Consider the following 15,360-nt stretch of genomic DNA (forward strand, 5'->3'; position numbering starts at 1 on the left):
AAACTCCAAAATAAAACCACTCTTCAGCCAGAAGATTGATAAAATTTACTAAGAACCTCTTTGTACAGTTAGGTTTTTTTGTATAGTCAGAGCACATTTCTTACTCAATTTACAATGCACAATCCCCATATCTTCCCTTCAGGTTTCATTCCTGATGTGATTTGTCCCTCTTCTAAGCACCCAAAGCATACTCAGTTGTACCTGGGATGCAATGCTCCTTATCATAGACTGCTGTTGTGATTGCTCAATGGGATATTGTTGAGCAAGTATCATAGGCATCCTATGATTTTTCACCCCATAAAATGTGCTGATTTTTAATAGGATGCAATTAGTGAGAAACAATTTAACCTGCCCTCATCATTCTGTGCACTTTTCCATTTCTAAAATGTATTGAGTAGGGACTATACAGTCCCATTACTGGACCACCCTTTAAAAAAAAAGTGGTGAAGAACATCAAGGTTTCACTCTCCATTGATGACACATTTCCCATCCATGTTGTGAACCATTTGTTTTATTTATTTTAATTTTAAAAAATAGTTGGAGACTCTCTTCTTTCCTTTGCCATCTCAGGTTTGGCAAGAGTCGGGTTGTGGTTCGAAAAGGTCAGAGAGGAAACAGCTTCTACTTTGTTTTTTCTGGGACAATTTCTGTGACACAGGATGAAGATGGTAGCAGTGCTCTTCTGGATCAGGAGCCCATTCTTTTGAAAAAAGGAGCCAGTTTTGGGGTAATAACTCAATCTACCATTCACTGCAACATGTTCCCCCAGGAGATCCATAGAGGGGTAGATTAGATAATGTGGTGAACCTGTACTAAGACAAAATGGCACAAATATTATGTTCCTCTTCCTAACTAACCAACCAGTCCTTGTTTTTCCTCTGTCCCTCTACACCACAAACACATTTACAGTATATTACTTACACACACCTGTCCTGGATTTGAGACATTTGGCTCTAAATGCTGGGTTGTTAGTTGTTTCAGCCAATTTTTGACATTAGTCGTGTATTTCCCTCTCTTGGGAGAATTGTATATTGCTGGTTTACTGCTAGATCCATTGAAGAGTTGCTGTATGTGACCTAAGACATGGCAGGCAATGGTGAGAATGATTAGAGTTCTACTATTCATTCTGGCAAGAAGATTCCAAGGGCCGTTGTCCTCTTGGGATCTCTTCCATCAGATGCCTATGGATTCCATTTTATTTCCCTTTCTGTTCAACATTTATATCATACAAGTATCTTTCTTTCTCACCCATTTCTACATAGTGGCTGACATCCTGACTAACATAGCATGGGCATGCCAGGAAGATGTGTCTACACTGCGGAGGGCTTCCCCAGTACTGCAGTGCCTGCATGCACTGTGGGGAGGGAGAGAATGTTGGCAATCTCCTCTGCCTCTATAAGTGCCCTTTAATCACCCAAAAATATGTCCTCGAGGGCTGCATGACCCTCAGAGACATATTTCAGGTAGTAGAGGGCATTTCTGGAGGCAGAGAAGATCAGCAAACCCCTCGCCTCCCACTGTACAGCTAAGAAAGCTCTCTGTAGCATGGACACATCTTCCTAGTGTGCCCATTAGTTGGGATATGAGCTAGTATTTGAATGCAGACTGAAATGGGTGAGATTATTAAAGCTGAATTTAGAAAAGATTAAAGTAATTATGGTTGGCAGGTCCTTGCATGGGACAGCTAAGGAGAGATTTCACTGCTGTAATTTATTTTATATTAAATTTTATTTATTTAAAAATTTTATACCGCCCTAAATGTACATCTCTGGGCGGTTTACAACAAAAAACAGAAAAGTGAAAACATTAATTGTTAAGGTGTCCACTCCAGGATTTCCTAAAGACCCCTTTAAACCATTTTGAGTAGGTCTTTAGTGGTGGCGGCACAACTGGGCATATTCTGGCTTTAGTTGTAGATTTTTTTTATAAGCAAGATAGAAATTAAGGAAAACCTAGCTAACTAGCAAACAACTTTAAGAAACCTCCCCAGCATCTTCTGCTGTGCTTGTTTCTTCACCCAACTTAGGAAATTGCTTTACTGAAGGGTCTCAGGAGAAATGCCACTGTTGTATGTATGGAGGAGACAGAGCTGCTGGTGGTTGACAAGAAAGACTTCTTGAGCAATAAACTGGATTTGGAACTCCAGAAGGAATTTGAATATAGATTCCAGTTTTTTAGGTGAGTACAGAATTTGGGAAGGGTGAGGAAGGCATACATGGGTACTTGGAACAGACATGTCCATGAGACAGTGTTAACACTAACCAAATGGGGGTGGTGGGGGGGATGCAGGAATGGTTTCATGAACCCTACAGCAACTCAAGAATCTGACCCCACAGGCTTAATCTTTTCAGGAAAAGGGGTATCAGTTTTTCCCCATTCCCTTTTCAGATCACTGGACCTACTTTCTAGCTTATCAGATGAATCCCTGATGACACTGGCTGGCCATTGCAAGACAGAGCAGTACCATCACAGCCAGGTAGTAGTTAGTGATACCAGCAAAACCAAGAACATCATCTTTATAGTTAAAGTAAGGGCCTATCAAGGATTTTTATGTTTCTTTCAAGTTGTATTACAATTAACATTTCCTTTGTTAGCCTATAGTTTTGCATGATCTGTGAGCCCTTTTGCTCAGCTGAAAAACTGTTACAGATTTTGAATGCTGGAAATTTGGAAGTAGCCTTCTACCATTATGTGTAAATTGAAGTTGTAGCAGAAGACAGCAAGTGAATATTGCTTATTTAACAAAAGAAAAATCATGAATCTTTGTATAATATAGATAATATAGAGTTGTAAGATACTAGAATTCTATATATCTCAGCAGGCAAATGTTAACACATACTTAAACATGGCTAATACATAAATAAATGGTAACTGACAAAATATTAATGTATTTTTATCATTAGAGATTGGATCCCTGCCAGGCACATAATGAATTAATGACTCAAAAACTGAAGTCGAACAGATTCAGTCTTTGAGATACTGAACCGTTTCAGAAAACAATGGAAATGAATAAGAGTTTAGGTATTGCCAGAACAGCTCTAGAAGTGTTATCTTACTATCTCAATGATTAACATTTAAATGACTAAGCAATCATAATTTAAGATGAAAGTGCTTAAATGCCAGGCTGTCTAGGTGTTGGGACACAGCCTTACTTCAATATAGTTTACATGTATGGCTATGTCATATGAAATTGAAATCATCATCATCATCATCATCATCATCATCAACAGTGGACCACCTAATCAGCTGTTGTAAAAAGATTGCACAGACTGACTAAAAACAAAGGCATGACAAGGTAGCAGGGATGATACACTGGAACATCTGCAAAAAATACAAGCTACCTTTAGCCAAAGATTGGTGGGACCATAAAATTGAAAAAGTTGTAGAAAACGAAGATGCAAAAATATTATGGAACTTCCGACTACAAACAGACAAACATCTGCCACACAATACACCAGATATAACTGTAGTCGAGAAGAAAGAAAAACAAGTCAAAATAATCGACATAGCAATACCAGGGGATAGCAAAATAGAAGAAAAAGAAATAGAGAAAACAACAAAATACAAAGATCTACAAATTGAAATTGAAAGGCTGTGGCAGAAAAAGACCAACATAATCCCAGTGGTAATTGGCGCCCTGGGTGCAGTTCCAAGAGACCTTGAAGAGCTTCTCAACACCATAGGGGCCACAGAAATCACCATCAGCCAATTACAAAAAACAACTTTACTGGGAACAGCTTATATTCTGCAATAACAGCAACAACATTGACAATAAAATTCTGGCATCCCAGGTCCTTGGGAAGGACTCGATGTCTGGATAAAACAAACCAGTCAATAACACCTGCCTGACTGTGTAAATAAATAATAATATGTCGAACTGGAATTGCCACCTGTGCAGATTCTTACAGGCCTATCAAGATTTCTAACCTTTTGGCTTACTACCAGAACTGACATACTGAACGCCAGAAAAAATACAAGCAAAGTCATTTGAGTTGTTAGTGTCATTGGATAGATGAGCTGTCATGGCAGACATATGTTCATGGGTGTCTATGAGAAAAGGGAGTATCCCCTGCTCCCAGAATTCTGAATTTACCACAAAGATTGGAGAGATCTATCTATCTCACAAATATCAATAAACATATGCAAGTTTTATGCAAAGTGGAGATTTTTTTGGAGACGGATATTGACTTTTTTCACCATCTGGACCTGGAAGCCCTAGATAACTCCCAGCTGTCTCCTTTTTCCTCTCTAACAGTTATCTCACCAGCCCTGTTGAAGTCACACCCCTTAGCGACAGCACTAGCAATAGTTGCTAGATTAGAATGGATTGAGCCACAACCTGTATACAACATTTTGATGTCTATTTATAGACTTTGTATGTGTATATTTCACCCTCACCCCCCTACAGTATAGGCAACTCTGTGTTTTGATAAATATGATCCCTGCAGTGGGGTGAGGGATACCTGGCATGGTTATTCAGAAGTTTGGGAAATTCATTCTGCATATGCACAGAGGTACTTTCCTGTCTGCAGCGTTCCAGGTAAAGCCAATTCAGCTAGTGACTTAGTAGATATGATCCTGAAGTGGGATAAAGTTATCTATAATTGATTCCTTGGGTGGTGTCCAAAACTATATGCAAGTCCAAGAAAAATGTACAGATATGTTGAAGTGGTGCATGCTATGTGTGGAAATGATGTAAAAGCCACATCGTGCATGTGCAACCCAACTATTGCCCCACTAATTCCAAAATTTACCCATCACCACTGGATTTCATCCCTCCCCACTCCAGAATTATTACCGTGGATGTCCTTGCACGTGTGCATTGAAGAGTCATTTGGAGGAGTTGCATGTGTGTGTACTGAAATGCTGTACATCGTAAATGCAAATGCATGCTCACTGGGCTACCACATAGAAATGTAATATTTTAAAAGAGAGAGATGGAAGAAACGAATACATTTTGCAGAGTGCAATCAGGCCTGCTACAGTAAAAGAGTTAGAGGAAAATGGCTTCTTTAAAAGATTCTTTCTGCTGAACAATTTCCAGGGCAGGTGTAATGTGCTGCGACTTCTGGATTTGAGTCAGTGTCCCACTTATCTCAAGTGGAGTAAACAACAAAAGGTATTGCCTGGGAGGAAGGTATTCAGAAACATATCCCAAGATGGTAAGTCACGTAGCATTTTAACTATTATTCTATATCTATAATTCTGTCAAAAACCCCAAGAATATTAAGAAAAGAACTGATGGATAATTTGGGTTAGTAAAACAACTCTTGAAGTCAAAGGCCTCTATCCAGTTAAAGTCAGTCATGGCTTGGCCACTGAAAGCAATGACATGTTGTTCAGGACCAACTTGCTCCCTTTGAGCCATATTCAGACATTATGTTCTACAGATGAACAAATGTCTATACACAGGTACCTTTTTTGTGTAAATAACTGTACCTGTGTTCATGAATGAGATTTATGGGAGGAGAGCTGGTCTTGTGGTAGCAAGCATGAATTGTCCCCTTTGCTAAGCAGAGTCCATCCTGGTTTGCATTTGTTTGTTTGTTTGTTTACTTACAAATACGACAAATATTTATATACTGCTTTTCAACAAAAGTTCCCAAAGCAGTTTACATATACATACATACATACATACATACAATGTCTCCTTGTCCCTAAAGGGCTCACAATCTAAAAGAGAAACATAAGAAAGACACCAGCAACAGCCACATGTGTCTTCGGTGCCTTTTTAAAAATTGCCAGAGACGGGGAGGCTTTTATTTCAACAGACAGGCTCTTATTTCAAAGTCCAGGGGCAGCAATGGAGAAGGCCTATCCCCGAGTAGCCACCAAACGAGTTGGTGGCAACCACAGACAAATTTCTCCAGAGGTGAGCATTCTGAATTTGAATGGGAGACTACATGTGTGAGCACTCTAAGATATTCCCTTTAAGGGATGCCACCGCTCTGGAAATAGCACCTTCATGCTTACATGCAGAAGGTTCCAAGTTTCCTCCCTGGCATCTCCAAGATAGGGTTTAAAAAGATTCCTGCCTGCAACCCTGGAGAAGCCCTTGCTAGTCTATGTAGACAATACCAATGGTCTGACAGTATAAGGCAGCTTCCTATGTTCCTATTATAAAAGTGGATAGAGTGGTACACATGTTATGCTGTACCTGTGTACAGCATAACATGTGAATAATAGTATCTGTGTACACTCTCATCTGAGAGTGTATAACGTCTGTATAAGATTTTGGTTTTAATGAGATTTAACCTGCAGTCCTCAAGTCATTTACACAGGAATAGAGTCATATTGAACTAGGTAGAACTTACTTCTGAGTAAACATACTTAGGACTGCACAGCAAGTCATGTACATCACATCTAGTGATACCATGACTGAATAATGCTATCAGAGGTGCACCTAGGTAATTTTGGAGCCTGGACCTATAAGCCTTTGGAGCCCCCCACCACCACAAATTAAGCATCATCATGCTCCGCCAGGTGAACACTCCAACTAGTACAAACTAAAGAGGATTTGGTGGCCCCCAGGTGCTGTGGAGGCCCTGGATAGGGGTAAAAGTCCAGGGGTAAAAGCACTTCTGAATGCTATGGATGCTATAGGGTTATATTGTATTGATTTTGGTAGACCCAAACTATGCACCCAGGTTAGTTTACATGGGATTGTAACCTTACTTATTATAGGCATTAAAAGTCTGTATTCAATAAAAATCTAGCCCAAACTATAGCCCAAACTGCCTACCAAACATTTTCAAGTGGAATCGTCTTGTTCCAGAATTGAGGAAACTGATCTATTGTGTCCTCACAATCTCACTTGATTTGATTTTCCCATCTTAAAGATGTTCTAAATAGATCAATTTACAATATACATTAACATAATATTACAGTGTTTATACTTTCACATCTTAATATTCACCAAATGCTCTTGTTCTTAATATCTAGCTAATAAGATCCAATAAGATGCCTGCAATTAACAAATTAGCAAATAACAGTCTACATTCAGGTTTAGGATTTCACTTACCCAAATAAATTTTATACAGTATACATAACTGGATCTGAGGAAGTTAGTTCTTGTTTGATTTGTTCTTATTTTCCTAGAAGCTAATGAACTATCTGCATTGGATTACCTTTGTTAATATTTATATGTTTGTTAAAGATGCTGGGATTAACAGGAATGAGATATCAAGCACACATAATTCTGTTCCTACCTTTGTAACAGGGAGTACTTTCCTGGCATTTCACCACTCTCCTCCTGATGTAAGCAATCCTGAAATTATCCAGAGAAACGCCTCTGACAGATTCTGTTCTGCGAAGGAAATCCAAGAAATGCAGATAATAGTCAGTGGTACAAAGGAGAGTAGAGAAGAAAAAAGCATTATGAAAAACAAGTAGGTAAAATATTCCAGTGGAGAAGAAGAGTACCTTAAAGCACAAGATGTAGTGAACCACTAGGTTCTAGGAGGCAGAGCCCATTTAAGAGAGCAAAAAGAATTTGAGGGAGCTATGGATCAGAAAACTGGAGAAGCAAAGGTCATGGGTGTGGATATATAATGGGAAATAATTAGACAGAAAGACAGAGGGAGCAAGGCCACAGAGAGTGCTGAAGGTAAGGAATTTCTGGTGGATGATGACGAAGATGAGAATCCAGTCTAAGGATCTGAGAAGGAGCATCACATGATCTGAGCAATGAGAAAGGTGATTGATTGGTCAGAGGCCCATCCTCACCTCATTTCCTTCCATGCTCTTATCCTAGAGGTGGCAGGCAATTGCTTACCCTTGCAGCTGTGCTATAATGTTGGAGGGTGAGGGACAGTATGCATGAAGTGAAGCTAACAAGAGTCCCCAGCTGCTGGCCACTCAGCCTTTTAAAAACTAGGGCAAATGTTTTCCTTTTCACAAGCTGTTTCTGGTCTCTCCAGCTCTTTGGGAGTGGAGGAGTCCTAACTCTCCCAAATAAGTAAATGGGAGAGATTTCCATTAGATTTCAGACAATACTTACCTGTGGAGGGGAAAGATGAAAAGGAGATACAGCTTTTAAGGGTAAGGGAAGCTGAAAGAATACATGATACCTGTTGGGCAGGAATACAACCAACCTACATGAGAAGTTGGGTCTCCTTGGCAACGTCGTGCCTTTCTAGGACCAGGTGCGGCGGATACACTTCCACTAAAGGGACCGGCTTTCATCCCAAAAGCTTTGTTCTATTCTTGTTAGGATCTATACTTCTTGTAAAACTACCAATGACTTGTATATGTGTCATATGTCCTCTTCCAGAATGTTTTCCTGCTCATCTGAGGAACCTATTATAAGGAAGCAGTGCCAGACAGGAACATTGTCTCATAGCTGTGCGCTTTTCTGCATTGATTCACTCAGGCCAGGACAATATTTTGTAAGCCGTCATTGCTTAATCTGTATGTTGTACAATTGTAATATTTTTTTACATTGTAAGCCTATCTGTGCACTATTTATTGTTTTGGTTGGTGATGAATTATTTATTAACTTGAGATTAAGTCTGCAATAAAAATGTCTCATTGGCCATGTTGCCTCTTGTTGCCTCCACCACAACTTTTGTTGACCTATTTGAAATACAGATGAATAATTATCAGTTATGTGCAAGTCATTTAAATATGCATTTTCATGTATATTTTCTTACAGAAAGGGGTAGATATGAACTACATTGAAACTCATCTAAAAAAAGAAGATAATGCATGCCAGGATCAGAAATGCCTCCAGCCTTTGGTAAGACCATGGCCATGTACTAATGATCAAGAAAGTCTGAGGAGCAGCCAGCTAAGATCCACAGCCCTGCATGCACCCAAAAACTGCACTTGTGGTGACAGAAATCCTCTTTGGAGGACCAGGAAATGATTGTGTGTAAGGGGGAATCATGGTTGTACCAAGCCAACATTGGCAGTCTTAGATCTACTTTTATTTAGTTAGTATATTTGTACTCTGCCCCAACTCATGTCTCTGGGCAGCAGCAGAGAAGAACCGTCCCTGAGTAGCAACCAGATGAGCTTCTGGCAACTACAGATTACCTCTCCGGATCACCTCAATGGGCTGTGTAGCTCATAGCAAAGAAGATGTTCTCTTAAATACCCTGGGCCTAATCTGTTTAGGAGTTTACAGGTGATAACCAGTATTTTTGCCTGGAAATGTACTGGTAGCCAGTGTACAGTAGTTCTTTTAATATAAGAGTAATATGGTCTCTTTGAGATGACCCAGAGACCACCCTGGCTGCTGCATTTTGCACCAATTGCAGTTTCTAGACTATGTACAAGGGCAGACCCACATAGAGTGCATTTCAGTAGTCAAGTCTGGAGGTTACCAGCATATGCACTACTGTTTTGAGGTTACACAGCTGGCATATCAGCCAAAGGTTATAGAAAGCACTCCTGGCCACTGCCTCAACCTGATACAGTAGAGAGAGGTTTGGATCCAGAAGTACTCCCAGACTGTGTACGTGTTCCTTTTGGGGGAGTGTAAACCAGAACTGGCAGACTGAAATTGTCTCCAGGGTTTCAACCCGACACAATAAGTACTTATTTGGATTCCATCTCAGCCCATACCACCTCCAGGCATTTAGGGAGGTTATACCTTTTCCTGATAAAGCTGATATGGGAAAATATATTTGGGTGTCATCAGCATTCTGATAACACCCTGCACCAAATCTCCTGATGTTCTCTCCCAATGGTTTCTTGTAGATGTTAAAAAGCATTGGAGACAGCATGGAGCCCTGTGGGACTCTGGACAAATGTTCTCATTTTGAAGAGAACTGCTTCACAGCAACACCATCTGGAATCTGCCCAAGAGGAGCGGAATGACTGCAAAGCAGTGCCTCCCACTCTGAACTCTATCAGACGATCCAGGATACTATGGTCAATAGTGTCAAAAGCTGCCAAGTGGTCCAAAAGGACCAACAGAGTCATACTCCATCAATTCCCAGTTTTGAGATCATCCATCAGGCCAACCAAGGCAGTCTCCACCCTATTGCCCACCCACAAACCAGTTTGAAATGGGTCTAGATGATCATTTTCCTCCAAGATTATTTGGCTCTGGGGAGCCACCACCCGCTCAATTAGCTTGCCCAACCATGGAAGGTTGGAGATAGGGATCCAAGGCAGGCTTCTTCAGAAGAGGACAAATAATTGCCTCCTTAAGACAGGAAGGCATGCTGCTATCCCTCAGATAAGCATTTATAATATCTACTGGGCCCTCTATAATAGCCACTCTACCAGATAGTATCTAATGTATGGTGCTCAGCATGGCACCCAACTCAATTCTCTCTCACACACAATCACTTCCCGGTCCTTTGACCATAATTTCTGCTGTCACACAGTTTTTAGGATCACACACTGCTCTGAATCTTCTCTGACTGCGTCTCTGACTAACTTCCTTCATCATAAGAACACTGTCCATATCTTCATTTGAATGGATGTATGTTGTTGTATCCAGACAACATTTCTTCACACAGCTACAAAAATAGTGTTAATTAATTACCAGTGCACAGATCATGAAAATAGCTTCTAGGAAGAGTTAATACTCTCTACAGTCATTATTGTAGCTAACTAATGGTGCAGCTGGGAAATGACTTGATTAGCAAGCCAGAGGTTGCCGGTTTGAATCCCCACTGGAATGTTTCCCAGATTATGGGAAACACCTATATTGGGTAGCAACAATATAGGAAGATGCTGAAAAGCATCATCTCATACTGTGCAGGAGATGGCAATGGTAAACCCCTCCTGTATTCTACCAAAGACAATCTCATGGCTGCTGTGGTCACCAGGAGTCGACATTGACTCGACGGCACACTTTACCTTTACCATCATTATTGAGTGCTCTTATTATGGCAAATGTTTGGGCCCCACAGACAGTCAAAAGGGCAGCTCACTTTTGTTCAGGGCTAGCTATTTTGTCTGTCTAGATGAAAGGAAAGCCTCTCTGCATATGTGTCCAAGAGCAGCCATTGTAGCACAGGATCTGCTCAGTGCTCAGGTTTTCAGTTTGAGGCTTTTTTCAGACTTCTTATCTGTAGTACTTGAGCAGAGACGCTCTTCCCTCTGGACTTCCAGGTGGAGGTCCAGGGCCTCCACACCCCCTGGGGGCCCCCAAATCCTCTTTAGTCTGTCTCGGGTGGTGTAGTTGCTGCCCTGCCAGCCCACACTGCACTGGATGGCTGGGCGTGGCTGTGACTTGTGCTGGGTGGCTGAGCATGACCTCTGCTTTAGAGACAGAGGGAGGAGTGGCGAAAGAAATATTTGGGGTAGAAATATGTTCAGTTGCATGTTGAAATGTTTCTGTGAATGCATATTTGCTTACCTGTTTTATAGTCTTACATTCTTATGAGTTCAGTTCCTGTTTGGGCCCTCAAGAACCCATGTGTTAAAAATACTGCATGTGTCATGGTGTGTGTGTGTGTGTGTGTGTGTGTATTTGTATGTAGGGAGATGATGTTTAACCTGCAGCAGGGTGAGAGGGGGCCTCTAAAGGCGTTTAGGTCCAGGCTCCAAAATTACCTAGGTGCAGTTCTATAAGTATGTATAGTGTTTCCTTTGATCAGATCATAAAACTACTTTTCATCCATGTGTTCCATGGATTTCAAGTAAGTGTGCTTAGGATTCTAGCACATGAGAGTCTGTTAAATATATGATACTGAAATACAGCTGTGAAATATATACCAACTAAGCAAAATCTGGAATTCAGTGACCAATTATGCAGGCGCATGTCCCACTGAATTCAGTAGGATGCGTCTGAATAAATATACATAAGATTAGGCTGTCCATCACTCACTTTGGCCCAGTTCAAGAAACCTGCACTTGCCCTCTTGATTCAGATATCATGGGAAACTGTGATTTAACAAACCAGGAAGTATTGAAACTAGTTGGATGTGAGGGGAGAAAGGACGGAGATGGGGACGGGTGTGTGTGGGCTTGTTGGCTCAGATTTTCCTACAAAACAATTGATGATGGGAGCACTTGATTGTATAGAAGCAGTTTTCTAGGGCCAGTCAATTTCATTTCTAATTCAAACTTGCAGTTTTATTATGTCACACACAACATACAGTCTTCTACATAATCACCCAAATGTACAAGAACTAGTATAGGAAACCAAAGTAGAAGGAGAAATATGGAAGGATACTCAAGAACTGATGAAACAGAGGAGATCTGAGTTAGAACCAGCAGCAGAGCAGCTATAAAGTAAGAAGAGGGAAAACAGCATAGATTGTTAGGTCCCTATTCAAAACTAGAATTGTAAAATTGCATTGTTTGCTCTCATTGAGATAAACATTGTGGCATATCTTTTAAATGCAAATGCTGATGTTTTCCCCTCTGAACTTTCCCAAGCCTTAGAACTGAGACTTTCCCCAAAAGCAAATTAGTAGGTCTATGTGCAGTACTAATAGCTCTCCTAACAGCCTCACCACTGTCCATTGGGGTTGGAATCTGATGTTTTGGGCTGTGCACAGGCCTACAAATAGATTATTTTACTATTGACTAGTTTACTATTACAGTTGGTTCTTTCTCCCAGCAGACAATAAAAACAGCAACCAACAATTAGCCATCAATGTCTTGGACAATAAAAAGTTTTTGACCTGTTGCATAATGATAGAAGTGTTGGTGCCAGTTGCTCCTACCTGAGGAAGGTGTTCCAAAATCGGGAATATACCACAGAAAATGCTCTGTCTTCACTTTCTCTCTGCCTACTCTCTGGAGATGGGGACACCTGGAGAAGTACTGTGGACATAACACTTAGATTCCAGGCAGGCTTATATGGCAGAAGGCAATCCTTCGTCTCTGTCCCCCCTGCTTTTGGGGCCCTCTAACAGTGAAGATGTATCCACACAGATACATCTTGTAGCCAGACAAATAGAAATCTGATGGCATGGTGAGAACTAGTGGGACACTGTTATTCCTGGATACAAACTCTACTGAAGGACAGAGAGGGGCGGATTGGGGGTGGAATAGCACTGTATGTTAAAGAAGGGATAGAATCCAAAAGTTAGAAACCCTAGGAGGACCGGTCCTCCATTATAGGTGACAATATGAGGACTGAAGGGAAATGTGTTACTAGGCACATGCTATCGCCCTCCAGATCAAAATGCAGAGAACAACCTGGAGTTGGAGAAGCAAACCAGAGAGGGGTCAAAGAGAGACAGAGCTGTAATAATGGGCTTCAATTAACCTCACATAGACTGGGCAAATTCATGTTTGGTTATTGACAGAGAGGCCAAATTTCTAGACATGCTAAATGACTGTGCCTTAGAATGGTTGGTCGCAAAACTAACCAGAGAGTGGTGTCCAGGACCTGGTGTGAGATGTCAGAGTTGTAGAACCATTGGGGAACAGTGACCATTGTGTGATCCAATTCAGTTTATATGCGAGTAGAGCATTGTCAAGGAAGTCCAACACAGATGCATTGGACTTCAGAAGTGGAAACTTCTCAAAAATGAAAGGACTGGTAAAAAGGAAACTGAAAGGGAAATCAGAAGGGCCACATCACTTCAGAAAGCATGTAACTTGTTTCAAATCACAACAATAGAAGCTCAGTTGGAATGTAGATCAAGAAGGAGGAAAGGTACCACCAAATTCAGGAGGACACCAGCATGGCTGACAAATAGAGTCAGGAAAAATGGAAGGCCTGCCCAAATGCAGAGAACAGAAAGGAACATAAACTCTGGCAAAATAAATGCAAGGAGACAATAAGGGATGCAAAGAGAGTTTGAGAAGCTATAGCTAGAAGTGTCAAGGGGACTATCAAAAACTTCTTTAAAATATCAGAAACGGAAAACCTGCCAGGGAGGTGATTGGCCCCTTCAATGATGAGGGCATGAAAAGGATTTTTAAGGAGATTGCAGAGAAGCTGAATGAGTTATTTGCATCTGTCTTCACAGGGGAGGATACTAGGGATATAGCACAAAGTGTTTCGTGCACATCGGGGTGGGGGGGGCAGAGAGCAGGTGCTTTAAAAGGAGGATGGCAGGTCTTACCTGCCCCTTCCAAGGTCGCTCCGCTGCCCCCCAGCGTGGCACTGTCGAGATTAAATACCATGCATGTGGCTGCAGGGCTGTGCCTGACAGCCTATTTGCAGTGCCAGCATGGAAATGGCATCCGTGCATCTGCCATCTTGAGTAGTCCACATGGTGTTGCTAACCACTCAAGATGTCTGCATATGTGCAGATGCCATTTCCGTGCCGGTGCTGCCCACGGGCTGTTGGGAGCAGCCCTGCAGCCACACGTGTGGCATTTAATCCCAATAGCGCCCTGCTAGGGTGGCAGGGGGTAGCAGAGGGGCCATGGAGGGGCAGGTAAGACCTGTCTTCCTCCTTTTCAATCGCCCACTCACCCCCCACAGCTCAAAGTATTTCAGTGTCTCAAAATGGAGGTGCCAGAATGCTTTGTGCACATCCCTAGGGGATACTGATCATATACCCACTCTGGAACTGAGCTTCTCAGGTTTAGAGGCTGAAGAACTGGACCAGTTTGAGGTGATGAGAAAGGGTGTTCTAAACTGTCTTGAACAGGTTTATCTCCTGTTCAACTTTCTCCAAACTTTCTACATTAGTTTCAGTATGGATTACTGTAGCAAGGCTGTTAGGCTGTTCTGATATTTTATCTGGTTTTTGGACATTGTAGCATGGAGTTCCACAGGCTCCCCTGATGTCTTTACTTATTTTCTCTGGGCATGAGTCAAAACACACATGTGAATTTCTAGACTCATAATATCTCTGCCCAGTATGAAGGGTGCAAACTGATCCTCCATCACTCCCACTTCATATAAGCCTCTTTCCCCTCTGCATTCCGCAGACAGTCTTGCCATGGGTATATCAGATGGTTGTTTTCTATCCAAATCCTTAAGATATCTGTTTGGAATTAGATCTTTTTCTCCAGCAAATCAGAACAAATCAATGAAATTGTAGCTCCTGTATCAGCCATGCCTAACATGGTTTGCTAACCATCCACAACAGATTCATTTATAAAGTTATTCATTTCATCACACTTATGCACATCAGTTTCTGACTTTACTGGATGAGATCTCTCTGCTTGAAAATCTATTTTCTTATCTTGAGACTCCTTAGAACCACATTTAGCTTTTACATGCCCCTTCTTTCCATAATCGTAGCAGACCACATCACTTTCAAAATTCTTAAAATAAGGTCTCTGGACAGCCCCTTTCTCTCTTACATGAGACTCCTCTCTGTTTAAACGTTTCTTTAAGAAGCCTGTTTTGGTTTTTACTTCAGACTTGTTTACACAGTAGGGGGGTTCCTCTCTGTTTAAAACCAATTCATCTGCTATTTCAGCTGCTCTATTAATTGTTTCAGGTGATAGATCCTTCACTTTAATTTTCAGTTCATAAGGTAA

General features: G+C 41.3%; 1 protein-coding gene and 1 long non-coding RNA gene across 4 annotated transcripts in view; one reads left to right on the forward strand and one right to left on the reverse strand.

The window, feature by feature from the left end:
• LOC128339823 (cyclic nucleotide-binding domain-containing protein 2-like) overlaps positions 1 to 15,360 on the forward strand; it is a 37,141-nt gene that overhangs the window by 14,466 nt on the left and 7,315 nt on the right. For all 3 annotated transcript variants that reach the window (XM_053284272.1, XM_053284271.1, XM_053284273.1), the window contains 7 exons: positions 571 to 727; positions 2,027 to 2,178; positions 2,389 to 2,527; positions 5,045 to 5,162; positions 7,220 to 7,388; positions 8,273 to 8,387; positions 8,654 to 8,737. In XM_053284272.1, the coding sequence (XP_053140247.1) occupies positions 571 to 727; positions 2,027 to 2,178; positions 2,389 to 2,527; positions 5,045 to 5,162; positions 7,220 to 7,388; positions 8,273 to 8,387; positions 8,654 to 8,737 (934 nt within the window). The remainder of the gene's footprint in view (positions 1 to 570; positions 728 to 2,026; positions 2,179 to 2,388; positions 2,528 to 5,044; positions 5,163 to 7,219; positions 7,389 to 8,272; positions 8,388 to 8,653; positions 8,738 to 15,360) is intronic.
• LOC128339830 (uncharacterized) lies at positions 494 to 7,711 on the reverse strand. Its single transcript, XR_008313243.1, has 4 exons — positions 7,423 to 7,711; positions 7,209 to 7,306; positions 928 to 1,076; positions 494 to 807 (listed from the first exon to the last, which is right to left on the reverse strand). It is a non-coding gene; the product is annotated as an uncharacterized LOC128339830 (long non-coding RNA).

The sequence above is a fragment of the Hemicordylus capensis genome, chromosome 1 (genome assembly GCF_027244095.1).
Source record: "Hemicordylus capensis ecotype Gifberg chromosome 1, rHemCap1.1.pri, whole genome shotgun sequence".
NCBI lineage: Eukaryota > Metazoa > Chordata > Lepidosauria > Squamata > Cordylidae > Hemicordylus > Hemicordylus capensis.